The sequence below is a fragment of the Molothrus ater genome, chromosome 2, assembly GCF_012460135.2.
Source record: "Molothrus ater isolate BHLD 08-10-18 breed brown headed cowbird chromosome 2, BPBGC_Mater_1.1, whole genome shotgun sequence".
NCBI lineage: Eukaryota > Metazoa > Chordata > Aves > Passeriformes > Icteridae > Molothrus > Molothrus ater.
In genome coordinates this window covers 115,402,468-115,429,091 of record NC_050479.2, presented here as the reverse complement: position 1 = coordinate 115,429,091, position 26,624 = coordinate 115,402,468, and the positions used below count along the sequence as shown (strand labels likewise).

The 26,624-nt window shown below is 44.8% G+C and overlaps 1 protein-coding gene across 3 annotated transcripts in view; it reads left to right on the top strand.

Annotated features, from left to right (window-relative positions):
- The window catches only part of RAB6A (RAB6A, member RAS oncogene family), a 42,372-nt gene that overhangs the window by 3,989 nt on the left and 11,759 nt on the right, over nt 1-26,624 (top strand). Inside the window, exons 2-5 of one of the 3 annotated variants that reach the window (XM_054514090.1) lie at nt 20,919-20,977; nt 23,445-23,498; nt 24,859-24,981; nt 25,032-25,137. In XM_054514090.1, coding sequence (XP_054370065.1) covers nt 20,919-20,977; nt 23,445-23,498; nt 24,859-24,981; nt 25,032-25,137 — 342 coding nt within the window. The remainder of the gene's footprint in view (nt 1-20,918; nt 20,978-23,444; nt 23,499-24,858; nt 24,982-25,031; nt 25,138-26,624) is intronic. The other 2 variants (XM_036404195.2, XM_036404194.2) reach the window with 2 other exon arrangements.

Genomic DNA, 26,624 nt, shown 5'->3' with positions numbered 1-26,624 from the left:
AGGTCTGAAGGGCACCAACGTGTACAGAAAGCAAAAGAACTCCCAGCTGTCTCTCTGTGCCAGCATTTCTGCATAAGATCTTGAAGGAAATTAGAACCAGTTGCATTTTGGTTTTTTTTTTTTTTTTTTAATAAGGAGCTGAGATTTTTAATATTGAAAACCCACTGATAAGTGCAGTGTAATAACTTCAGAGATATAACTGTTTGGAAAGCACTAATGAGCTGTTCTGTTGCATAACGATGTTGGTACAGGCGCTGCTGAGCAGGGTGATGTGTCTCATTCCATCGCTGGGGAGCTGCAGGTGCCTTGTGTGTGACATGGGGCTGGTGTAGCCCTGCTCGCAGCAGGCGCACGCTCATCATCCCTGTGCTGCCGAAAACTCCCTTGTTTCTGGGGGATTCTCAGTTTCACAAACTCCAGAGGGCTGTTACCTTGTTGCACTGGTGGTTTACAAGCTTATCCCCTCCCCTCCGGGTAATTTCCTAACCTTGTGGTTTTCCTGTGGCCGGGCCTTCAGATACTCGGGGTTCTGTTTGGACTGTATGAATTTTCCATGAGTTTCTAAACTTGGGCTTCACACCTGGAAGTGGAACATCAGCAATGCATCCCAGCAAAGGGGGAGTCAGGCAGGAGCACCAGGAGGGCTGCATGGATGAACAAGAAACTCCTGGGCAACCTCAAACCCAGAATGGAAGCCTGCAAGGGTGGAAGTGGGGAAATTGTCTGAGCAGCCAGAGATCAGGTTAGGAAACCCACAGCCCTGGTAGAATTAAATCTGACCGGTCATCAGGGGCAACAAGAAAAGCTTCTGTGGCAATAAAGGAAAAGTGTGAGGACTCTGCAGAAGGAAACAGGAGACCTGGTTACCCCAGGAGAAGGCTGAGGTACTCAATGACTTTCTTTGCCTCTGTCTTCACCTGTGTTCCTCAGGGCTCAGTCACAGGATCAGCACTGTTGAACATCTGCATTGGTGACAGGTCCCTCCCCACCCAAACTGTTCTGGGATTCTTTCACAGTGCAGTGTGCTTGGTGTCTGACCCTTCAGGATCTTGAGCTCCACCATTTCTCTTCTTTCCCTTCTCCATCACTGAAAAATCCCTTCCTACAGCAACGTGTGGAAGAAGCACGGAGAAAAAGACATCAGTGTTTTGTGGTGCCTGTTCTCACGGTGCCTTTTGATCCCTGGCTATTTGTGGAAGCCTCTGAAGGAGCTGTGTCTGTTCTTGAAAGGAGGAGTAGCTGTGCCTTCCTGAACTCTGCTGTGCTTTTCTCTCTCTGCATCTCAGAAATAATCTGTGAGTTGGAAGGAAAATGATCATCTTTTCCCTTGATGTGCCATAATGGATTTTCTGTCTGCAGCCTCTTGGGGGTGGTGGTGGTACCTGGCACAGGATCCAGGTTCTGCAAAGCAGATGCCTGAAAGCTTTTGCTGGAGCTGTAAGTGGGACTAATGGAGAAACAAAGGCAGGGAAGCTCATCTGAGCCCACCTTAGCAGATGATGTGGCATTTGGGAATTATCAGAGCCAACAGCCATTTTTCTCAGCTTCAGTGATGGTTAAAAATCTGTCTTCTGCAATCAGTCTGTGAGGAAAGAGCTGCCTTTTAGTTACCTGCTAATTTAGTCCAGATGTTTAAAGGCATTTTGCTGTGCTCATGCGTGCACAAGTACCTGTTGTGTACACTAATGATTATAAAACCCCAGCCAACCAAGCAAAACAAGCCAGCTAAACCCTTCAGTGCTTTGAAAGGTGCCTCAGAAAAACCCACATGCTGCTGCCTCAACATGAACACCATCAGATTTTTCAAGTCAGCCTCCAAAATTTACCTGTGAGGCCTGTAAGAACAGTAACCTTGTGATGCATAGATGTTTCTGAACAGGTGTGGAAATGCTGATCCATCTCTCCCAGTATGGAGCAGGGAAAAGACCTCTGAGATCATTGGGTGATCAAGGACTTGATGATCTTGGAGGTCTTTTCCAACCTAGATGCACTGTTTTGAAAATTAACAGATATCATCAAAATGGTGATGGGTTTGACACCTTCATATAAATTATTTATGGAAGTAGTTTAAATGAAAAATGTGTGTCTTGGCAAACAAACAGCAGCCAAAACGTGGACTTGCAGTGAAAGTCAATTTTTCAGGTCTCTTTACTTGATTTATTTACTGAGCTCACAGAAGTCGACAAGCTAAATGAATTCTTTGTTTTCCCCTCAGCATAAACCGAACTCTTCTGGCTCTAATATTATGAAAGGCTGAGGGACAGTGTACAGTTCCATCAATTATTTTATGTCAGACATTTTCCTTTTATGTTCAAACCATGTTCTGGAATATTTGAGTGATACTAACCAGAAAAAAATGACTTTTTTGTGTGTTTCAGTGCAATTAAACTCTTATCCAAATGAAGCTTAGTGCATCACCAAAAAAAAAGTTATCTGGGAAGCAAATATTGTGTGAAACTAAATGTAAATAAATTTGGTGTGAGCTCTGAGTTGTCGAGCCCCTTGCTTGCTTCTGGCTGCCTCCTGTTGGGTCTGGCAAAAAGGAGTTTTGGGAAGGAAGTCCTTATTCAGCTGTCCAGCACAACAGTGCATTTAATTAATTTGACTTCTTAGAGTCAGGGTGTAACTTGCTTGGATTTTCCCCTGTTTTGCATTTCCTTTCTGCTGGACCTCTAAAGCAGGATGGGCACGTGCTGATGTCACCATGGCAGCTGCTGCCATTTGAACATGCAGGGATTTTGGGGCTCACTTGGAGGAGTGTCCGTGCCTCTCCCCCATGGAGCAGGGATTTTGGGGCTCACTTGGGAGAGTCTCCATGCCCTGAGCAGCTGCCAGTATCCCCTGGAGATGGCACCCAGCTATTCTGAGATTTGCAGGCTCATGGTGTTCTCTCATCCAGACATGTGTAGGTGTTACCAACACACAGAATTAAGGCTTTGCCTTAACTCTGAAGCATATTTGCCCAGAATTGAAAGAGTTGGGAAGAAATACTGGAGCAATATTGACGAGCAGTATTTTGTCTTCAGGCAGAACCAGGAAGGGGCAGCTAAACCTGCTAATGAGAAAATGTCTTAACTTGGAGTTGGTCTTTTCTCTGTCTTGAATTGTGGCCCTTTAAACCTCTGTACTATTAACATTTGCACCATACAGACGAGTGCCATTTATCCTGCTAAGTGACTTTCCTTTAATGGTTTGCTTCTTCAGGAGCAATCAGCAATTGCTGCAGAAAAAACCAACCCACTCCAGCATTTCTGTAATTAATGCAGGGGCCAGTTTATTCCATTCCACTAAATGCTTCCTGCTGTGCTTCCTGTCCATGCCCCTGTCTAGGTTTGAGTTACAGCAAGTTAATTTTCATAATGTTCTTGATATCTGCAACACAAAGAGAAGGGGGATTAAAGCTGGAATAGATGTGTGGCTAAAAGGAGAGGGGCCCATGGAGGGTGCAGCATCCCTGGCAAAGCTCCAAGCAGTGGCTGGGGCAGGATTGGCAAGCTCCCTGTCAGTGTGGGCTTTAGGTAGCTGCTGCTGGAGTTGGGAAAAGAGAATTCCTGTTAACAGGTTGGCACTTCAGTCCTGCAGAGGCTCTGGAGCTGCACGGGAGTGGGCAGACAGCATTGGATTAATGTGAGTGCAGCAGTGTTTCTCTGCAGCTTCCTTTTTATAATGGAGATGTTGCCTTTTCTGGGAGTAGAAAATACTCATTCCTGTCCTCCTCTGCTGGTACAGCATTGGCTGTGGGAACCCTTGGTGTCAGTGACTGGAGGGTTTTTTTTGAACGGCCTGATGGAAGGAAGGTTTGGTAGAGAAACCTGAGCTGGCTGGGTGATGGAATCATGCAGTGGGTGGCTGAGTGGTGGAGGAGATGGAGAACATTCCCTTTTGAAGGAAGTTCTGACTCCTTTCTGACTTTCCTCACAGCAGTAGGCAGGTCTTCATGCTAGAGGTTTGCTGCCTTCTTTGTCTTGTCTCTAGCACCTCATTATTTTTTTCCCCTTCCCCTTACTTGATTCTGGAGCGGCTTTTTGGGCATTTTGCCCTTGGCTCACTCAAAAAGGCTGTAGAGTCATTTGTGTCCATGTCAAACCCAGGATGGCTTTCCTCAAGCTGAGTTGATTGGGATAAAGCCAGTGGTGAATCCTTCAGCAGCAGCTGGACACAGCTGGAGGAGGGGCCAATGGCTGAAGACAGCTGGAGTATCATCACAAGGAAATCCCAATCTTTTTGGTTTTTTCCCTTTTTTTCTCTGACCTTGGAATGCTTTACAAAGAGGTTTTCACAGGGTTGGTCTCTTCCAGTCTCTCACTGCTGGGCTTACTCACCAGTTCTTGTAATTTCTTCTCAGCTTTTCCAGCTGCCCCTTAATATTAAATATTTATGTATTCAAATCATAATTATGTTCCTACTCTTTCTGTTCTTCCAGCTTCCCATTTGCCTGCCCTAGCTGAATTATCTTTGGTCTTTTTTTCACTGGGCAGTCATCAGAGTGGCTTTTCTCCAACACTGTACTATCGTGACCATAATTCTTTTCCACTTTTTTGTTTTTATTTCTTGTTGCTCTTAAACCACAATGTGACTTGAAGAAGAGGATGGTGTTTGTTGTTTTTTTTTTTCCCTGACACTGCATAAACAGTAGGCAGATCAAACACTCGTGTCCCATAAAATTGACCTCTTTATTTGGATGCTGTCGTGCAACAGCAGACTTGAAAAAAGCTCTTCCCAGTGAAAGAAGCTTTTCCAATCTTGGTGGTAAAATATTTCCCCCCTCTCTGGTGAAATGCAAAGGGTACATAGGTTGCCTCTGTTTCTAGGCTTGGTGGACTCTGTACTGTCACAGTGAGTAATTTACAGTTAAAAATAAATTCCTTGGCTTTAGGAATTTTGCATTTTCGCTTAAAAATGCGAGAGAGATTTAGGAAACTCAAAAGGAGCCTTGTGTGAGTTACTACATTTTGCCTCCAGTAAATCCTGCCATCTAGAGAAAAATGTCCCTGGGGGATTGTATGGCTGATATTTTAAATTTGGTTCTTTAGTCTGTGCAAGCCTTGCATGGCTGAGAGCGAGGCAGAGATTTGAGATCTGGTTTTGCCTGCCTGCTTCCAGATCCCAGGAAGAGCAAAGGCTTTTTTAGCTTTACCTTTTGGAAACTGGAGGAGGGGAAGAAGTGTCCTACATGAGGTGTTTTTAAGAACAGCTCTGTGCTTTTCCCTGGATTTGATGCTTCTCAGCTGCTTGCCTAAAGACTTGAGTCCAGAGCCAACCCTGTGGTGCGCTTAAAGCTGTTTTTAGGTAGGGCAGCCTGAGGACCCCAAAATATTTTCTGTGCACATTTATACAAGGAATTGCTCAAGTCAGAAACAACTCTTAGAGAATAAATATTACAGTTAAATAGGAACTCAATTATTATGTGTCCTTAATATGAAGGAATTGTTCTTCTGGAAAATACTGCTGGAGGAGAGTATTTATTTCAAGATACTGTATCCCAGTACTGTGGAGTGTAGATAATTCTTGTCTGAAGAATCTGCTGCTCCAACCCCAGTTTCTCATATAAACACTTCTTTTTTTTTCTGTAGTTGAATCCCACAATTTCTTCTGGAATATACATTAATCTAGAAAAGATCCGAATAAAACACCAACACACCTTGTTCCATTTACTACTTGCAACCAAATTTCTGCCTTTTCAAGACTAGCCATTTTTATTTTTAGATGAATATCAGACCTTGGGTTTGCAGACCCTTCAGGCTCTGTGGCTCTTCCCAAGGCATTTGTGAAGCACAGCTGGGAAGGAACAAGTTCATTGTCAGCTGGCTGAAGCTCCATATGGAGAGCTCAGTGTCTCAGGTAGGAATAAGTCAGAGGAAAAGGGGAAGGTTTTGGAGGAAAAGTTTCCCATTGAAAAGTTGAGCATTGTTGTAATGGTTTAACATCCTTTAACTTGGAGTTGTTAATTTGCAGGGCAGGCAGCAGGAGCATGGAATGTCTGCTGGCCTCTATCCTGCCCCAGTTCGCAGGAGAGGAGCTGGGGCAGCTCAGGATCAGGAGGTGTGAAGGAGAAAAGGATAGTGTGGTGTCAGGATATCCTTCCGCTGAATCCTTAATGCCAGGGATTTGTAGGATTGTGCTGCCTGGGCCCATACAGGTGTCTGAGGAGGCCAGAGCCTGCAGCTCCTTCAGCTGTGCTGATCTCACTCTTACACCCTTTGGGTTTCTGTTGCTAAAAACCAAATTGTGGTTGGGGTGTTTTTGGTCCCAAGCCCCAGGGTTCTGTGCTGCCCTGCCCACTCTCTGGTGTCCATGTACTGTGTTTTACACCAGCTGTTCTCCCTCTGCCTGGCAGGGCAGTTCCATCACGTGCACAAACCCGTGTGTGTCCCCAGTTATTGTCACAGCAGTCCCCAGGTGTTCTCCACAGCCATCCCTGTCAGCTCAGATCAGCAGATGCCTGGAGGAGAGCTGTGCTTAGTGAAGCTACTCCAGGCACTCCTTTCCTTACAAGCTGCCTCTTCACAAGCCAGGCTGCTTCGACCTTAAATCAGGATTATTTTAGGATCTTGTCCAAAGTTGCTTCTGAAGAAACGCTCGCCTGTGTGTCTGCCTGGAGAATGAGTTGGAGGGAGCTCCTGTGGAAGCTGTTCTGCACCTCCTGTGTGGCAGGAGCAGAGGACAGCTCCTAATCCTTCCAGTGCTGCCCAGGAGATGGTAGGCTGTGGGAATCAGATGGAATCACTCAGGAGAATGCTATACGGAGCTCTCGTCCCCTTCTTCCTTTCCTTCTTTTTCTCTTCCTCCTTCTTTTCTTTTCCATTTCTCCTTCCCCCAGCAGGAAAATTGTCACCACAGTGTGTGAGAGCACAGATTTCTTTGTGGCAGTGTAGGGAGTCAGGAGAGGAAGCATTTGCTTGTTTTGCCAGTGGGATAATGGTGCTGGGGAAACATTAGGCAAAATTTAACTGAGTTAAAGGATGGAGGGAAGGCAAGGGGATGGTAATCCTTGCATTTTAATAGGTCTCCTGAAACTTCTCTAATTCCTCGCTGGAAATGGCTGACTTAGCAGTGCTTGTTGTGCTTTCAAGGGCAAAACATCTTTGGGAAGGGAGCAGGAGCTTGTTCCAAGGGCTCCATTTGGCCAGGGAAGCAATGCCTGGATTCCCTCAGCTGGATGCTGGCATCTGCTGCTGTACCTTGCTTGGGGATAATGCTCAGTGCTCAAAGCAGGGAATGCTTCCCTTCAGAAATGCATCCTCAGGTGGCTGCTCCCTGCTGCCTCTCTCTCTCCTGCCTCAGGAATATAATTCTGAGGAATCCAGGAGAGTGTTTCCATATTAGATGAAGCATTAGTCTGTCATTTGCAGTTTATTTAACAAAACTTACTTTTGGGAAGTGTTCTGTTTGAGGATTTTTATGCAAATTTCTGTGTAAACTGCCTGTGAATATTGTTTGTTATGGGAACAAATACTGTGTTAAGGGTATTTAAACCAGAATTTCATAATTATGTTTTCACTGTCTGCTTCTTCTTTCCAAAATGGTTTGATAGCATTTAGTCTCTGACTTAAATTGAGGACTTTAGGTGGCTGTAAATTTGGAAATCAGTTGAAGGGTTCCCTCATGCTTCAGGTGATGGAGGAGTTCTTGGCTCCTTCCATTTTTGCCCATGTGGAATTTGTGCTTTCCAGAGGCACTCCCCACCCTTCCAATGTAATGTCTGTCCAGAGTGGCTTAATTACTTTTGCTGCTTCTCCATATGTAGCATTTTATTTCTTTCAAGCCTTTTACAAGCAGATAATTAGGTATTTAAAAATAAAATACTGGGATGTAAAAATTGGATCTTACGAATGTTTAATTACTGAAAGTCTCCTGGTGGGTTTTTGCTCAGTCCTGCACTGGTTTTTAATGGAAAGTTGGAATGATGGAACCTGGATGCAGTAGATGCTTCAAAAAGTGATTTCACCCCCATGGGCTTTACCTGCCATCATATATAAAGTGAATATTGAGCCATCTTTGCATGACAATAATAAAACTTCAGTATTGGGCTCTGAAACTTCATAGGCCAAATTTTTGTGTGAGAAGCAAATGGGATGGGATGGATGGATGGATGGAATTAGAATAGAATAGAATAGAATAGAATAGAATAGAATAGAATAGAATAGAATAGAATAGAATTTTTGGATGTGTCTCTAAAATAATTTAATTTGTCTCATTGTGCTCACACCAAAGCTTTAATGACCTGGGATAAAGCTGAGTTGTTCTGAACTTTCAACCCAAACACTGCAATCCAGAATCCAGACTTTGTCCAGAAATTGAGTTGCTGAGATGGTGTTTATCTGGAGTGCTGCTGTTGGCATTATTGGAGCAGTAATGAGCAGCCTGTTTTGGGAAGAAGGAAAGAGTAAACGTCACCTGCCAGGGTGTCACTAGCCAGGATCTAACACTGTTCCTCCTTCCTTTCCCCAGTCATCCTCCAACTCCTCTGCCTCACAAATATGCTCTTAAATGAGTTTTTTTCCTCACAGAAATGTACTTATAAATATCACCCAGCTAAATACTGGGGGTAGGATCCAGTCCAGTTGTAGAATTTGTCTTCCCAGGGTGAAACCCAGTGTTTAAAACCCGAGCGAGGAGTCCAAAAGAGGTGACTGTGCAAGGGCTGGTGCTGTTCATCACCTTTAGAAAAAGTCATTTCTGAGATGCAGGAGCAGCTTCCCAGTAACATCTCCTGCATGGAATGTCCTCCTCTTTCCGTTTGTGCTGCACTTGCCAGCTGAGTTGTTGCTCAAGTCCACCTGCAGTTCCCACAGCTCAGAGCTCCTTCTTCCACTTACTGTGCCTTGCTCCTGAGAAATTTTGGGTAGAGACTGTGGTCACGTGGACTTCTGGACTACTAAATCTTCCTTCTCCTCAGCTCCACAGTCATCCTCAGCTGGTCAGAAGATCCCTGGCATGTGCTTTACAATATTTCCAAGTGCTGCTCTGTGTGTGTTACCAGTGTTTATGGCTGAGGGTCCTGAGGCATTTTGTGAGCAGTAAAGATAAAATCCTTTGGAGAATATTTGAAGCCTCATTGGAAACTATTTTAAAAACCTTGACTATGTAAGATAAGAAGGAAAGCAAAATCCTCAGGCTGTGGTGAAAAAAAAAATCCTTGTGAGTCTGTAAATTTTGAAGTTTTTTTGCATTCCTGGCAAATAATGAGAGACTGCGCAGAAGTCTTTGAAATGTAAAGGTGGCCTGTGAGTACCCTTTAGTTAATGAACCAAGTGATACCCATGAAAACGTGAGTGTATCCCCCACAATTCCTGTTCTCTGGTTGGTGTTTAACTCATCCCCATGGAAGTGAGAGGCATCCTCATGTGGATTTCCCTCCCAGTCACTGTAGTGTAGATCTTAGCTATCGAGTCCAAGGGGCCAGGATTTGTGCCCTGATGCTGTGGCACAGGATGGGACACAGCTGGGTGCTCCTGATGTCTTCTGGCCTTTCCTCACACTTGTCCTGCACCTCTTAGGAGTCAGAATTGTTGGGACCTTTCCTGTGGGTGCTTTGTCTCATCCCTTACAGCTTGGGCAAAATTCTTGTGTCTCCCTGTTCTTTTGTTTTCCTTATCTGCACAGCTCCTCCAAATCTTCATCTTCTGGTTACCTTATCGTGGGTTTGTTCTTCCTGATTTGGATGAAACCACATTTACCACACAGTGCAGAAATTGGCATGTGAGATCCCCTGCCTGCTCCTGCTGTTCCCTGTGGTTCCAGGCCTTCATGTTTCATTTACCCCTTTGCAGCATTTGGGTTTCAGATCTTCACAGGATTCCAAGGCTCCTCCTCCAAGCCAAAACTCCTGCTTTGTTTGGCTATTTGGAGTTGAAGACAGTTTCTGGCTTCCACACCGGTTTAACTTAAATTAAAAAAGCCACCCCTCAGAAGTGGGCAGGACTTTACTGCTGCAGACCTCAGCCATATTGAATCAGAATATTTGCCCCTTCTGATGGGAGACTCAGCACTCTGAACTCGAGAGATGGCAGCTGTTCCTGCAGCAGAAAACTGGGAGTCTGGCTCCTCACGTGGCATTGTGTCACTTCCCAGAGGCTTGGTGTTATCCTGGGGGAGGAGAACTGGGATTGCCTGGAGGTCTTCCACTTGTGACACTCCATTTGGCTCTGTTGCTCTTAGAAACCTTTCGGTCTGTGAAAATAGCACTGGTTATGTTACAGGCTTGGCTTGGAATTTCTCTGCAGCAAAGCAAACAAGAGGTTTCATCTCTAGAACACAAGGTGTAGATTTTAAAATGAATTTTTGTAGCGGTGCTTAGGAGGTAGCATTTCCACGTTTTATTTTACTATACTGACAGAGTAATTGAATTATGTTAATAGATCTGTTCCTCCCTGTTCAGCAGTGAGGGGTTGACTCTTGTTTGTTCTTTTCTACAATGGAATGGTAAAAAACACCCCAGTTTTTATATGAAAACTTTTCATTGTTTAAAAGAACTCCAAGGTATGATTTTGAGGCAGAACCAGAGGCTAGCCCCTTTTTACTGTTTCATTTCTTTGTGGCTGTGACTGAGCAAACAGAACAAGATTTGTTTGCATTGTGCTCTTTCATTTATTTCCCATTTTGGGAGGAAGAGTCAAGCTAATTACTGACAAAACCCACAAGAATTAATGAAGCTATTTATCACTGGGTATTTTTGTCCCTGTCACAAGGCTTGGTGCTGATCCCAAAGGAAATCTTGCCTGTGCATTAATAATCAGGGATATTGTTCTACTTTTATCAACTCTGCCAGTGCTGATGAGGATTTGCTTAGCGGGAAGGAGTTCTGAGTTTGTCATTAAACTTGTAATGAGTCTCCACACATTTTTATTGATCTCAGTGATCCTTTCACATCCCAAAATGCAAAGAGGAACCTTTTCCAGCTTCATGTGTCAGGCTGTGCCTTCTGTCTTGGGGCCAGTCATGATCAGTCTTAACTTGTGCCTTAGTTTATTTCTGAGAAATACAGATACCAGCTAGAACTAACTGGCATCTCCCTCAAGAAAAAAGTGTAGTGCTAAATAAAACAGGATTCTAAATTGCCTATACACAGCTAACAGGCTGATGTTGCCTCAGAAAAAGATGGATAATACAAAATACTCTCTTCTGCCTCTTCCTTTTCCCTTTAGCTACTGCTGAGCTTTAAACACAAGTGACAATTCTTTGTTTCTCTTGCTGGTCTTAAAATGCCCGGGGACTGCATAAAATCCATCCATATGGCACTGAATGCTTGGATCAGTGGCAGAGCAGGCTTTTTTCTGGCTGTCCTTCATTGTGTAGCTGTCAGCTGTAAAGCCCTCCTGGGTTTTTACATAGTGTGCCTGGGAATGGTTGTGTAAAAGGAAGGATCCTTTGGGAGAATTGCTGCTCTGCCTGTTAGAGGCAATTTCTTACTGGAGGTGGGCCAGTAAATAGCAGTGAGGCAGCTCAGCTGTCTGAGTGGGAGGAGGAGTCCTCAGGTGAGACGTGACCCCGAGGAACAGGGGACTTTCCCTCTTGTCCCTGTCTGCTCACATCTTTTGCAGGGGCAGAAATACCCTTGGGGTTCCCTTGAGGAAGGGGAGTTCCACCTGAAGACCCCAGCTGGACAGGATGATCTTTAAAGGTCCTTTCCAGCCCAACCCATTCTGTGAGAACTCTTTTGCCAAATATTTGCAGAAGCAAACTGCAGTAGTGTACAGCAGGAATTAGACCAGGAAAATGTGTGCTGCAGGATTAGGAATAAAATGAAAATTTTCTCATTTAAGGAAAAAGAGAGCAGGTTTTTAATAACTTTAACTAGCTCTGCATTCCTAGTTGCAGAGACTAATGTTCAGCTAGATTTCATCCCAAGTGTTTGTCTCTATCCAGATGTATATCTAATCTAAAGCAAGGCTGAGAGCTTCAAATTTAAGACATGAACCAGCCTTGAACTGGTAGATTTTGAAAAGCATCTCTTGGAAAGAAAGAAAATAAATCCTTGATTTCTGCATTGTATTGAATTTGACTGAAAAGTTGGGGGGAGTGGAGTTACAGGCCCTGCTGGGCACTGCTGTCAGCAACACCCTGGGAAAAAAAACCACTTTCTAGGTCAGAAAAGTGCATCAGCCCCCATTTCCTTCTGTCTGTGATGAATTGTTGTGGAAAACAACCCTGTGAATGTGCTCTGAGGTGCCCAAAGAGAAGAATAAATGAGAATTAATGAGCTTTTCAGGCTAACACATATTTTCATAGTCATCTTTTTTATAAGGCAGTTACTGAAGTGTTAATCATTTGATTACTGGTTGTTGTAGATAAGGGAGTAATTGGTCCCTTTTTGTAAATGATGGAAATGCCTGACAGGAAGGGGCAGGCATGAAAACTCTTGTTTCCATGGATTATTGCCCAGAGAGATTGACTGGAACTAAAACCCCTTTGCTCTGATGACAACTGGGTGGCAACAAAATTCTGCTTCCTATTTGCTTCTCAGTAGCAAGGGCAGGTCTTTAAACACAATCCCAAATGTGTATGAAACTTAATTTTTGGCCTGGCTTGAAATGAGTATTATGACTTTCTTTTAGAAGCCATTACAAATGAGCCTTTGGTGGTGTCCAGGGAGAAGGGCTGAGTCTCAGTGTCACTCTCCTGGGTGACAAACAGCTCTGGTGCTGTTTGAGGACATTTCCCTGAGCCTTGAGGAGCTGCACTGCCCTGTTTTCCTGGGGCTGTAACAATAGAGCAGATTTTTTTTGGTGTAACTCCTAGCAAAATCAAGTTATACCCTCTGTCTGGGTAGAAAAAATATGAGGAATGCAGGATCAGGCAGCTTTTTTCACATCCTTAGAGTTTAAAGTGGTGCTCCTGTGCAAGGGGCCTGGCTCCTTCCTTTGTATCCCGTCCTTGCAGCACGTGGGTCCGAGCTGCAGATGATCCCAGCCATTCCCAGAACAGCTTTCTGTGTGTTCATCTGCTGGGTGGGTGTCATTCCTTGTTTTTCCCTGTTACATCAAGCCAGTTCACTCCACTCCATGCTTCCCTTCCTGCTGCTCTGCACCAGACACTCATAAATATTCATGTGCGCTTCCCACCATCCATTTAGGCTCCTATCCCTGGCTTAGGGTCTGTTCCAGTTTGCTAAGTGCAGCTTTTTTTACCAGTGCTGAGGGCTGGCTGGGGAGCTGAGGGCTGATGTCACACTTCCTCCTTTAGGAAGTTGCTGGGATGTTAAGGCTTGAAAAGGTTTTGCTCAGAAATTCTCCCATCACAAAGAGCACACTGAAGTTCAAGGCACCTGATTGTCACAGGGTGAAAGGAAAATGGAAATTTCCTCAGCAGCAGCAAAATTCTGGCTGTGCTTTTTTTTTTTTTACTTCATTAAATGAGTAAAACTCATCTCTTCACCTTCAGCTCTCATAAAGCTGTCTCATCTTGCCTTGAAAAGTCCAGTCCAGATAGAATCTTTGTAAGGACTAGGGGAATTGAATTTACAATGAGCAAATAATCAACTTTTTGTTCAGGATCTCTCAGTATTTTAAAACACTCAGGGCTGTGCACAGAGGGCAGGGGAAAGAGGCCAATTTGGTTATTCCACTGGTTCATCGACCTCATGTTGCATCTCTTAAATCCATCCCCATTTTATGTGGAGCACTGGGACAGAGCTATTAGTGATCATCTGGAAAGGGGTTAAAACATGGGCTTTTAAAACATCATTTAATTTGAAGAGGCTCAGCACCCTGTCATGAATCACAGAGTCCTGGAATGGTTTGGGTTGATAGAGACCTTAAAGATGATCCAATGCCATGGGCAGGGACACCTTCTACTATCCCAGGTTGCTCCAAGCCCTGTCCAGCCTGGCCTTGGACACTTCCAGGGCATCCAAATGCTTCAGGATTACCTTGAGCTTCCAGAAGTCTCTGTTGTTCTCTGGTTGGTTTCTGTAGAGCTTTTAATTGTGATTGTTTCTTCTACAAATAGTCTCTGAATGACTGTGGGGATGGCTGAGAGCAGTTACCTCTCATGGCTTTGTCAACTGCTGGCTAAGAGATGGAAATGGAAAATAGGGAAAGGCCCAGTCCACCTTTGCCTGGAGCTCAGCAAGGCTGAACAGGCTGCTCTGGGAATGGAATTGGACTATGGGAATCCTCCACTGCCAGTCCCTGGATTTCTGTGTGTTTTCTCCTCTGCTCTGTAGGTACAGGCCAGCCATTCTCAAATTGAGAGCTCCAGGCTGCCAGCAATCCCTGAAGCCAAAGTGATTGATCCAGGACTATATCAAACAGTTTTCAATAGTGCTTTTAATTAAAAGGCAAAATAAAGGCTTTGTTGTGGTGGTGACCTAAAAAGAAATGAAGGATTGGCAGGGATTCATTGGTCTAAAAAGGCCAGCTGCAGTTGTTTGACATTGTTATTGATTGTGTCTGCCTTTCTAGAGTTCCTTTTCGAGGTAGGATGCCATAAAACCTCCAGAAATAAATGCCAAAAACCCCTTTTGGAGGTGCTTGCTCTGCTGCTGCCTGTCCTCCTTTCCCCTGCAGTCCTGGACAAGCTGCTGCCAGCAGCATCCTTGTGGCTGTTTTTCATTGGAGGAGGCCCAGAGCAGGTTCTGCAGCCCGTGTGTAAGTTTCTTGGAGGGCTTTGACTTATTTTGGGGCTGAGGTTTGCCATGTGGGTGTTGTTTCATAGCCCTGTGGGAGCTGCTGGATCCCCACTGCTGGAGGGATTTAAACCCTTGTGGATGCAGCACTTGGGGCCATGGGTTGGTGATGTTCTTGGCAGTGCTGGGGGAATGATTGGACTCCATGATCTTGGAGGGCTTTCCCAACCAAAATGGTTCTATGATTTTTTTCCTTGCACTTTAGAAGTATCCTTGTAGATAGTGCAAAACGTGTCCTGAACTGCCAAAGAAACACCTAAATACACCAATATTTGGCAGCAGCACGTTGTGTGCAGGTTCCTCACTGGTTCTGTGGGAAGCCATGCAGCTGCCAATGTCCTTTGTCAGACCATAAAATTTGCTGCTGATAGAAGAGAAGGGCTGGGGCTGCTGGAATCTGAGGGGACTTTGTGCTCAGGGGGTGCCCCCTGTGCCCTCGGAGCCGGCGCGTTCGCTGTCCCTGCTTTCATTTCCCTTGCCTGATCTCCGTGTTTGATCTCTGCCACCAGCTCCAGGCCACTGCTTGTTCCTCTTGCAATGAGTATCAAACCCAGAGTCAGTCAAAATCAAGGTGAGTTGTTCTCTGGGAGGAATGAAATGAAATATATTTAAGGTAGAAAATGATGGAGCATCTCTCCAATTCAAAAAGCAATATACAGCAAACCTAAATTGTTCCCTGTTTTTCTGGCTCTTGTTTCCCTGTAACTCTCTGGATATTCTACATTCATTTCCTAAGCAGAATCTTAAATAATGAAGCACATCTCCACAGTATAATTTATAACCTAGATTTTTACTAGGCTGGGAATATTATCTTAAAAGGAGCTGTTTGAACCATTTTGTTTATATACTACTTAAAGGGATCCATGCCTGGATTTCAAGAAGGTTTCTATTTTGCAGGCTTTCTACTAATTTTAGTTTTTCTTGATCTTTCAAAAAAATATTGAGGCCTTAAATCTGTAAGGAATTGGCTCAGGTGGTCCTTTGGTCTGATCTCATCTCCCATCAGGAATGAAATGGCAGAATAAAATAGGTTTGACAATAGAGCAGGAGTGGAATCAATAGGGAAAGAAATCAGGGTAAAAAAATCCTTAATTAGAGCAAGGAGATGAGACCTCCTCAACTGTGGCTTTTGCCTCTGCTCCCTGGGACTAGGCTGGATTCCATCCTCCAGGTTCCTCACTGTGACTGAGACAAATTTCACCTGACTGGGAATTCCTTGGATGAATGCAGTCTGCTGGCTCTGCCAGTGCCCTTGAATAATGAATGAGTTTGGTTTCTTGCTTTGAGGGAACCAGGTGAAATTTCCAGAGTTTGACAGCAAACAGCAGAGGAGGATGGGGGGTGTTTTTATATTTTTTTAAAGAAGCTGCTTTAATCACTTTAATACAGCTTTTCTGTTCCAGTGCTGGGAATGACGTACCTAAAAATATTTTTACTGGCTCATACAGATCAGCAGAAGTCAACTCTGTGCATCTTCCTTTTGGGGCTTCTTTTTAAACACAAATCTAAAAATGGTTTTGAGGCATTCATAATTCAGTATATTGTTCTTAGCAATGCTTTTCCTTTTGGTGCCTTGGGTGGTTTTTTTTTTCACAGCAAAATAATTCCAGTGAGGATTTTGAGGTGAGCTTATGTATGAAAGTTATAGTGTCACTGGGGTTTATCCTTCAATCAGATCTGAAAGGAGTCATGTAAAGGGCAAGTGAAATTTTGGGATTACACAGTGGCTTTCCTTATCTTCCTCCCTTTACCTCTGGCTTTCAGCAGGTTGAATCTCTTGGCCAAGGCTGCTCCTGAGAGCTGGGAGAGGCCAAGGGCAGCTTTCCAGTTGAACAGTCTGGACATGTTGATTACTTTTAAGGTTATTTTGCTTTCAAGATAATTCTTGGGGCTTTTTTCCTGGTTGCTGATGCTTTGAAAGTTCTAAACAACCACTAGGATGAAGTCAGTGGTTTAACTGTGGCTTCTCCAGAAGAATCCTTGGAGAGGTTGTGAGTATGATGTGCCTAAAATGAGGGGAGGGTGTCAGACCTGCTCCTGATGCATCACACAGTCCAAGTGGCACAATCCCTGTTACTTTTCCTTGCAGGTCACTCCTGGCTGGTGCCTGAGCCCTTGGCAACAAGCAACCTTCTAATGCTGTGCTGATGCTGGCAGGGAGGTGATTTGTGTTACCTCAGGGGTCTGGGCCCTGCTCCCCAGAGCCACCATGGATCAGTGGCACTCTGGGGCTGCTGCTGGACACACAGATCTCCCCAGGAGCAGGACAAAGGCAGCCTGCAGGAATCAGATGGAGTGACCTTGGAGTGTCTCCAGGGCTGCTGTGGGATCAAAGTGGCTGGAAGCACGAGATCAGCTTTTCAGTATTGATTCCATCCTGCAGCTGAGTTCTCTGTGAAATCCCTGCCAGGCAGTGGCTGCAGCCTCCCAGACAAAGGGCATCGATCAGGGCCACTCCAGGAGCTGCAGGCTTGGAATTCAGCCCCTCCTGCTTCGTGGCAGTTCCACTGATGGGATCTTCACAACTTCCCCTCAGTCATCTTTGGGCACTTGGCTGTTGGCTGCCACAGTTCAGGTGCTGATTCAGGGGAGGGTGTTGGTGTTGGGCCATCTGCTGGTTTCTGTGCTGAACCAGTGATCAAACCTTTCCTTTTAAGTGTTTCCTAATTTTATATATCAGAACAGCCAGCTTCTTCTTGTCCCAGAACATATGGGAACACTGCAGCCTTGCAGAATTCATGGGGATGGGGTGAGCAGCCAGCTCATGATGGGAGCCACCAGGTCCAGATTGTTCCAGAGCTGATCCAGCTGAAGAAAACCATCTGAGCAAGTCAGATCTGAGCTTAAAAATTCCTGTTGGAGCTGGATCCCTTCAGAAGTGAACATTGATAATTAGATAGAAGGTGCTGTGAGGGCTGGAGCCAGGATGGGAGACCTGGTTGTTCACTTGGAGAGGAGAGGGCTCCAGGGAGAGCTCAGAGCCCTTGCAGGGCCTGGAGGGGCTCCAGGAGAGCTGCAGAGGGACTGGGGACAAGGCCTGGAGAGACAGGACACAGGGAATGGCTCCCACTGCCAGAGGGCAGGCATGGATGGGATATTGGGCAGGAATTGTTCCCTGTGAGGGTGGGCAGGCCCTGGCACAGGGTGCCCAGAGCAGCTGTGGCTGCCCCTGGATCCCTGGCAGTGCCCAAGGCCAGGCTGGATGGAGCTTGGAGCAGCCTGGGACAGTGGAGATGTCCCTGCCCATGGCAGGGGGTTGGGATGAGCTGGTCTTCAAGGTCCCTTCCAACCCAAAACCTTCTAGGAATTTATAATCACAGCAATCACTTAAGCAATGGTGTGTGAGGCACAGCTGTGTGATTAGGAGCTGCTTGATGTGGAGATTTTTGTTGGATGGAAAGCTGGAAGGAGTCAAGAACTCATCTGGTGAAGCCATTGTTCAGCCTCTTAATGACAGAAAAATGTCCAGAATGTCAGGCTTGGTGTTGACACAAATGGTTTCTTTGGTTAATCGTTTATTTACTTGGCTTCCCTCCTCTTCAAAAGATGCCTTGGATGTAAATTCCTAGAGTGGAATGACATTGACAACTCTGCATGCCAAGGAAGGGAGGAGAATCCACTGCCTAGCTGAATAAGTTATTTTGAAATTCAATTGCCTCAATTTCCCAGTTCTGGGCCCTTCCTGCTTGGATTGTGCTTGGACTCAGCTTTTGGCTGTTAGATCTTAATCTACAGAGGGAAAAGTGGCTGGAGACAACTTTCCCTGAGCAGCAAATCACTTCTGCCCCTCACCTCTCAGCTGCTTGCTGTGAGCTCTGCAAGCTGCCTGGATTTTTGCCAAAAAGTTCCTTCTCAGCTCCTGAATTGTTTGAGATTTTCCCTCGCTTCCTGTAGCTGTCAGTGTGTCCAGTCAAAGCAATCCCCATTCCCAGCGTTTCCTCCCCCACCTCTGTCCCTCCAAGGATGTGATATTGACCTTTTTCCTTGGACTTGTTCCAGCAGCATCCCAGGAATATTTTGCCCTACAGGATATTTATTGCATTGCTGACTAATGCTGCCCTGGATGTACTTGGGTGTGGAAGTTTTTCCAAGAGATTAAATTAACTCACTAGATTAAAAAAAAAAAAATCCCCAACCAACATCTTAATGAAACAGAGCTGAGGTCTTGAGTGTCTTATCTGTTCCTTGGGCTATGACCCCTGGATTACTTATCCAGTTGTTTCCCATCTGGATTTTAAGCAGCTGCTTGTTCTTGTCTCTGTGTATTACCTTGTTCTGCTTCTCCCTGCTGGGCTTCATTTGCCTCCTGAGGTCATTTTGGCGTTTTCTAAGATGAATTTGAATTCTGAATCTGTCCTCTCCCTTGCTTGCAGTCATTCCCAAATTATTGCCTTCTGGGAATTTGAGGAACGTACAGCCAGCAAGGCAGAGCAGAAATCAGAGATACAGTGGGAACTGTGGGCTTTCATTCCTGCCAGGATTTCTGAAAGGAGTCAGTTTGGGTTTTTTAAAAGGAGGAATGGCAATGCCTCAGTATTCATGGAATTAAAACTGTGAGCAGTTGGTGTTAATACCATCTTGATCTGCTGCCTGTCAACATAAACCTGGGTCTGTTCAGAGATGAAATGTCTTGGAACTCAGTCCATTAGGATGCTCTCTCCAAATGCTGGTTGAAGCAGATATTTAAATATAAACAATCCAAGCAGTACCTTATTTTCCTTCTCTTTTAGTGAAATGAGTGAAGATAGGGTAGGAAGGCTCCAGGAATAAACAGAATATTTTTATATTTTATGATTTGTGGACAGATCCCATCCAAGACATGTCACTCAGAAGGGAAGAATTTTCTGGAACACTTCATTGTCCTTCAGGGGTTGTGAGCTACCAAAGCAAATCATTTCCTGGGTGAGACTGGACCCGTGAGGAGTTAAATGTGGCTGTTTGCATCAGAGGCACGAGAGGAAAACCGAAAGCTTGTTTGTGATGCTGCAAATCAATTCCTGGGATTCAGCCTGTGCTGCAGCAGGAGGGGATTGGCTTTGCTTCTCTGTGTCTCCTGGAATGGATCCCTCCTCCCCTGTTCAGCACATCCATGGGACAAATCTGAGTGAGGGATTCAGGAATCATTCCCAGCTGGGATGTGCCGCTTCTGAAAACCTACTCAGTGAAGGGAGTATTTGCTCTACCTTTGTGAAGGAGCTTTTTAACTACTGGGAAACATGATTCTGCCTCCAGAGCAGAATATGTTAGAAATTCACGTGGGAATTCAGATTTTGACTTGGGAAAACCTCATCTCTCTGAGGCTGTCTGCTAGGTTCCTGTTTTGGCTCTTTTTCAAAGTTAACTGAGATGAAAATGCTGCTTAATTGGGGTACTGGAGATTTTGGTGACACTTACGTTAAGATCTAAAACAAACAAACAAAACCCCCCAAAACTCACCCCTGAAATCACAGGATGGTTTGGGTTGGAAGGGACCTTAATCTTGCCTTAAATCCCTGTGTTCACTGCATGTCCACCCTGGCAAAGAACTGAAATCCTTGGAATATTGCTTGGAGAACACAAGCTCTGCCTTGAGCACTGTGTCTTACCTTTTATCTGCACATGCAGTGTTTGTGTCCAACTCAAGTCACACAGTTCCTCTCCTCTGCCTCTGGGAGATGGCAAATTCCAGCTGCAAGGAGGTTGGAAAAAACTCTGGGATGCACCCCTGAGTGGCTTCCTAAATAACTGGCCTTAAGAAGATTTATGCACATCAAAATGAGGCAGCTGGAGATGTTCCAGTTCCTGGGGATGTTCCTGATGCCTCCAGGTGAAGATGTAGGAGAAGGAAAAAGCCTTTAGAATATGAGTTAGGCTTTGGCCCAGCTCTGCTGTGGTGTTTGTCTTAGAGGAGTAGAAAATAAGTGTTGTGAGGATGATGGGGTCTGAAAGTGAGGAAATCCCATGTTTTGTGAATGAGAAGAGCATTTTGTTGCTAATAATTACTTATGGGGGCTGTTAAGGTCATTCAGTGCAACTAAAATTACTGAATGACTTGGTAGAAAACAGAACAATGAAATTAATTTTCATCTCAAATCACAAATATTTAAGAGCAAATCGGATGATTGGGAATGATACAGGGGAAAAAAAAAGTGACTTTACAGTTGTAAAGTCAAATAACTGCTCTTGTCCTTGCAGGAAGTTTAAGTGCACACAATGGATCTGTTGGACACTTTAAACCATTTTTAAATCACTTGCTTAAACCTTGCTCTGAAATTGGTCCTTGAATCTATGGTTTTTTCTCTTCTTTTAGTGGGGAAGACTTCCTTGATCACCAGGTTCATGTATGACAGCTTTGACAACACCTACCAGGTAAATGAATCCATATTTTTGTCTTGTGTAAGACTCCTCTGCTGCCGTGTCTTCCATTGCAGGAAAAGTCATTCCAGACAAGTTGGGGCACTGACCATGGACTTGCCAATTGTAAAAAATCTTTATTTTAATCACCAGCCAGTGTGGCACTTCTGGGTTGGATTCTGCTCCAGGTTTAGCTGCTGCTTGCAGCAGGATGAGCTGTGGAATGTTCTAAAGGAATACCCAAGGCACATCCAGGGAATAGCAGTTAAATCTGCCAGGGTTTTTCTTTTTTTCTCCCCACCATTTTCTATCAGATCATCACAAATCTAATCCCTGTGTGTGGATAACATAACAAGTACCTAGCTTTTTTAAACAACAAGTTGACACAAGCTAGAAAATAATACAAAATATATTTTAAAAAATCAACATGCTTAGAAAACAATTTTACAAATTAGCACAGTGCAGCCCAGGAGAACAGTCAGTGTTTCTCACTCCCAGAATTTAGCACGAGCTCAAAATGTGGTGAGATCTAAAAGCATTTCAGTTTCCTGAAGTGTGTCTCCTCCAAGCAGAACATGTTTCATGACTTGGTTACAGTTGGTGATGTTCTGGATACATGAAACTGAGAAAAATCTGTTCCCTGGTGCCTGGGAAAGGTTTTTTAGGGGGTTGGGAGGAGGAGGTAACAGAAAAAAAAAAAAGGAAAACGTGATTCTCCTGTTCCTCAGTGTCTAGCCAAGGATCTCATTGAACTGAGAGATTTCCCTCCTGCCTCCTTCAGTAATTCCTCCTTGCTGCTGCTAGGAAAAACGGGATGGGGAGTTCTCCCTGAGCTGCGGGAAGAGCCACGTTTCCATAGTGTGGGAGGGCTGGAGCACACATCACTGCTTCCTCCCACACTCCTCCCACTGTAATTACATGGACATTGAAGACAGTTCTTTTATTTAAGCTGGGATTTCATCCCCTTCCCAGTATTTTTCTTTTAGGAGTGCTCCTTTTCTTTGCTGAGATTGTGTCCCAGCTCTTCCTTGAGGAGGTTTCACCCTGTGTGCTTTAGGGTGTCACCATGGAAAGGTGGTCTGATGTAATACATGAAATGATTGCAAAATCAGTGAGTGGCACTTAAACCAGTGAGAAATCCTAAGGGCTTCCAAGCCAACTTGGATCTAGGCATCAGTGCTGCCTGCCCAGTTTGGGTGTTAATGGACTTGGGTCAGAGCCATTCATCCAAACCCCTTGGTTTTCCTGGAGTTGTGCCTGAGGTGGGGCCATACCTCCTAGTGGGTGCTGTAGCTGGAAGAAGGAATCAGTCACAAAACGTCCAGCAGTTTGGCCAAAATCACACTGCCTGTTGGTGTCAACCCAAACCAGACATTTTTGGATTCCCAGGGTTGTCTAGAGACCCCTGAGACCTCAGTATTAATGCACCTGATCATGGGTAACTGGAGCAGGAGGTGAGTTCAGGGATGAGCTGCTTGTTCTGGACGTTTCTGGCAGATCTTGAATGCCTATTTTTCTGAAACCTATCATTTGAACATGGGGTTTTTATGTTCAGCTGTTAAAAATAGAAAGCTGCCATTTAGAAAAATCCGTGCTGTGCATTGGATTCCTTCTGCTCACTGCTGGATGAGAGGAATTCAGCTGTGTCCCTCTGTCTTGTCAGTAAGAACTTGCTGTGCTGTGTCAGAAACCCAAACACCTGGAATAAAACCATGTGATTGGAGGTGTTTATTTTATCAGGAGTCATTCCCCTCCTCCATGGACATGCTGGGAATGATTTCCTTCCTTTGTGCTGTGGCCCCACATGTCACACACCATGGAAGATCTGTTTTAGTAAAAGTCTGGTGTATTGGGCATGCTGGAATCAACTCCTTGATAATGCTGCTTCCCTGTTGTGGTAGGACAGGCTGGGAGAGGAGAAGGCTCCAGGGAAACCTCGAAGCCCTTTGCAGGGCCTAAAGGGGCTGCAGGAGAGCTGGAGAGGGACTGGAAACAAGGGATGGAGGGACAGGACACCGGGAATGGCTTCCCACTGCCATTAAGATGTTCTCCACTGGTGTTGGGAAGTTTGGGTGCAGCTCTGCTGCTTTGGGATGAACCAAGCTTTAGTTGGGGATCATGTAGGTGTCTGCCTTGATCTGCCTGGAAATATTTGGCACTTGGGTAGAAGGCAGTGTGGCCCCATATCCTGGTTGAGCTGGGGGACACCAATTTGTCACATGCATAAAAATGCCTGCTGCTACCCAAATAAATGTGTGGATTGAACTGTCAATATGCCTCAAGTCAAGCTTAAAACCTTTTGTGCTTTAAGGAATTGTTCTGGTCGTGGATATATTAAACAAATTGCTTATTGAATCAAGCTGTATCTTAAAAATAAGAAACCAAACCTGTTTTTCTTGCAACTTCTGCTGCTCCCCTGAAAATCACTGCAGGTGTTCTGACATTTTTTTTAAGAGCTCTTGGTTTTCTCATCTCTTTTCAGGCAACAATTGGCATTGACTTCTTATCGAAAACCATGTACTTGGAGGATCGAACAGTGAGTAAGATTTTGTTGCTTTTCTCTGTGAACAGTAGGAATGAGGACCAGCATCTGGTTTTGTGCAGCCCACACTTCTGAGATCACTGGGAAGCACAGGCTGAGCCTTCATCTCCCAGCTGCTTCCAGGCTGACAAGTGCTGTGGAGACACAGCAGTGGGGATGGGAAATTTGGTGTCATCCTCTGTGAAGAAAGAGATAATTTGAGGGGTGAATGATGGTGGGAGTCTGGAGAAAGGGGAAACCTTTCAGCTTTAACCCCTTCAGCTTTTGATGCCACAAGACAGAAAGGTAAAATACAGATTGCCAGATGTGGCCAGTTAATTGCTGGTTCCACATTCCTAATACTCCTTGTTTAAAAAGAAGGCGGCCTCTGATGAGTGCACAAATGAGACTCGTTTCCTTGCTTGGTGCAGTTTTAGCTCATCAAGTGAAATCACTCCTCTGTGCAAGCAAAGCTGTGGTTTAAAATGAGCTCAGATTCTTAATTAAGAAATTCAGCCTCAGTTGAGCTATTTGCAGAAACAAAACTGCAGTGCTGCAGAAGCTTGTGGTACCGGATGAACTCCCAATAAATGGGATTGGATAAACCCCCAGTAAATGGGATTGCATGGAAGGGCTTGAGGGATGAGATGTGCTTTCCATGGCCCAACTGGCTCTTGCACACCTTGCCATACATGTTGCTTTTAGTGTTCCTTGCCTTTTCTTCCAGAACCTTGCTGGTAAGAGCCATTCAGCCTCTCTGTTATTTTGCAGTTTAGAGTTAAAACAAGCATTTTATCCTCAAAAAACTGACATGAGTAGCTTTTTCCACCAGCAACCATCCTTCATGCTGCTGGAGGTTGCCTGTGTGAGTCCTGAGGAAGGAGAGCAGAGCATGAGTTTCTCCTGTAGGGAGAAGTGCAGGTGAACATTTCACAGAATCACTGAGGCTGGAAAAGCCCTCCAAGATCAAGTCCAAGCATCCCCAGCACTGCCAAGGCCACCACTAACCCACGTCCCCAAGTGCCACATGCACACACTTCTGAGCACTTCCAGGGATGGTGATTCCATCACTTCAGCTGTAGCTTTCTTGTTGGTGCTCTCAGTTTGGAAGCTGAGCCATTGCACTCCCCCCCTTTTGGAAGAGAAGCATTTTTTGGGAAGCTGCACCCCCCCCCCCCAGTTTGGCTGCTGTTACCCCTCGGGAGAGATTGCTGTAGGGAGACAGTGTCCTGCTGCTCCCAGTCCCCAGGCACCTCCTGCATGAGTTTCTCCTTTTTATTTAGCTATTTTTTGGAAGAAAAAAAAAAGTGCAACATTTCTTTACTCTTTTATTTTTAGTGGCAGTTTGGCTTTTTTAATTTTCTCCCACCCACAGATCAGGTTGCAGCTGTGGGATACTGCGGGTCAGGAACGTTTCCGTAGCCTCATTCCCAGTTACATCCGTGACTCTGCTGCTGCTGTAGTAGTTTACGATATCACAAGTAGGTATTTTGCACTGGCTTTGACCTTTTGTCTTATTTTTCTTGCTTGTTTGACTGATTTTGTTAGGTACGGTTGCAATTATGGGACACAGCAGGTCAAGAGCGGTTCAGGAGCTTGATTCCTAGCTACATTCGTGACTCCACTGTTGCAGTTGTTGTTTATGATATCACAAGTGAGTGGGGGGAATTCTGCATTTCTAATACTCTGCCCTTTTCATCCTCTAGCTTAGCTTTGCATGTCCTCTCACGTCATCTGCTTGGGCTTCATCCTGGCATGACAAAAACGTGGTTTCTCTGCTTGTTTTACACAAGCCCCGTGGTTGCTGCTGTTGTAATGTATAAACTGTCTCACAGAGGCCATTTTAACCCTTCCCCACCCCATTTTCTTCAGTCCTCCAGTCCTGCCTGCTCTCGTTGCACTCCTCCATCTGCCTTTTGGTCATAACATCACCTGTGACTTTTGGTCTTCGTGTCCATGGGTATCTGAATTCTCAAACTGGAGACTTTGGTAGCTTGCTCCATCTCATTCACCCTCCCCCCTCAAATGAAACCTGGGCATGGGCTGGTGGGGAGAAGGCATTAACATCACATTTTCCTTGGAATTAGCCACTCTCACATGCTGCAAGATGCAAAACTTACTACTAAGCTCTTACCCTTTAACAATTGCTCTTTCATTCCTTACTAAGGTATGTACATTTTTGTCAACTAAAATATTAGTGCTTCTTCAGCCCTGCTCCTTCTGTCCCTCCCCTCAGTTCAGACACCCCTAACCTTACCAGTTCCTGCACTGACAAAGAGCAGAAATTCTGTTTTAGGGGAGCTAAACCTTCAGACAGCTTCAGTTCTAAACCAGAATTGACTGAGAACAATGGCCTAATTCTGCACAAATGCATAAGTTCTTGTCCTTTGATTTATAAATACTAGAAGATTGCAGCCAGGAATAGGGGCTTTACCTAGAAAAGGTCTAATTGTTAAAAATGGCTCTTTCCTTTGAGCTAAAATTACAGGTTAGCTGTGAACTCTGAATTTTTTCCTGACCCAGCAAATTCAATATTGCCAAGCAGTAAAGGAAATTAAGACACTGGCAAGTGATCAAGTCTTGGCTGTCTAGCATGCAATATATTACTTTGCAGTAGAAACCATTAAAAAAAAATCAATACTTTTCAAGAACTGCTGCAGAGGCCCCCCCCTTTCTTAAGCACTGAAACTACTTTGGCTGCTCAGATGCTCTTTGTGTCACTAACTGGCAAATGCTGAGCTCTGTGGCAGCTTCCCTCCAACTCCTTTTTCCTTGTGGGATGCAACTTCTCAAGCACCATAGAGTCTGGAATTCTTACCTTGCAGCTTTTAAGGGTGTAGCATGAAGTGCCTGTGAAGAGGTTAAATTTCTGCTTCTGGTTTTATGCAAAGATTTAGGAATTGTTTTGAAGGCAAGTGTTCAGTGCAACGGGAGTTGCTGCTGTGTTGTATAACTCTGGGATTCCCTAGAGAAAATAAAAAGTGATTGATTCAAGTGTACAAAAAGCAAAGCTGGGATTGAGGATTTTTGAGAACTGTAGGAACCTGTAGGTGCAGGAGCCATGAGCAGCATAGAGTGCAAAAATTAATCCCCGCTCCCGACAGAAAATACTTCATGTTGAACTAAAAAATAAGGAACCGA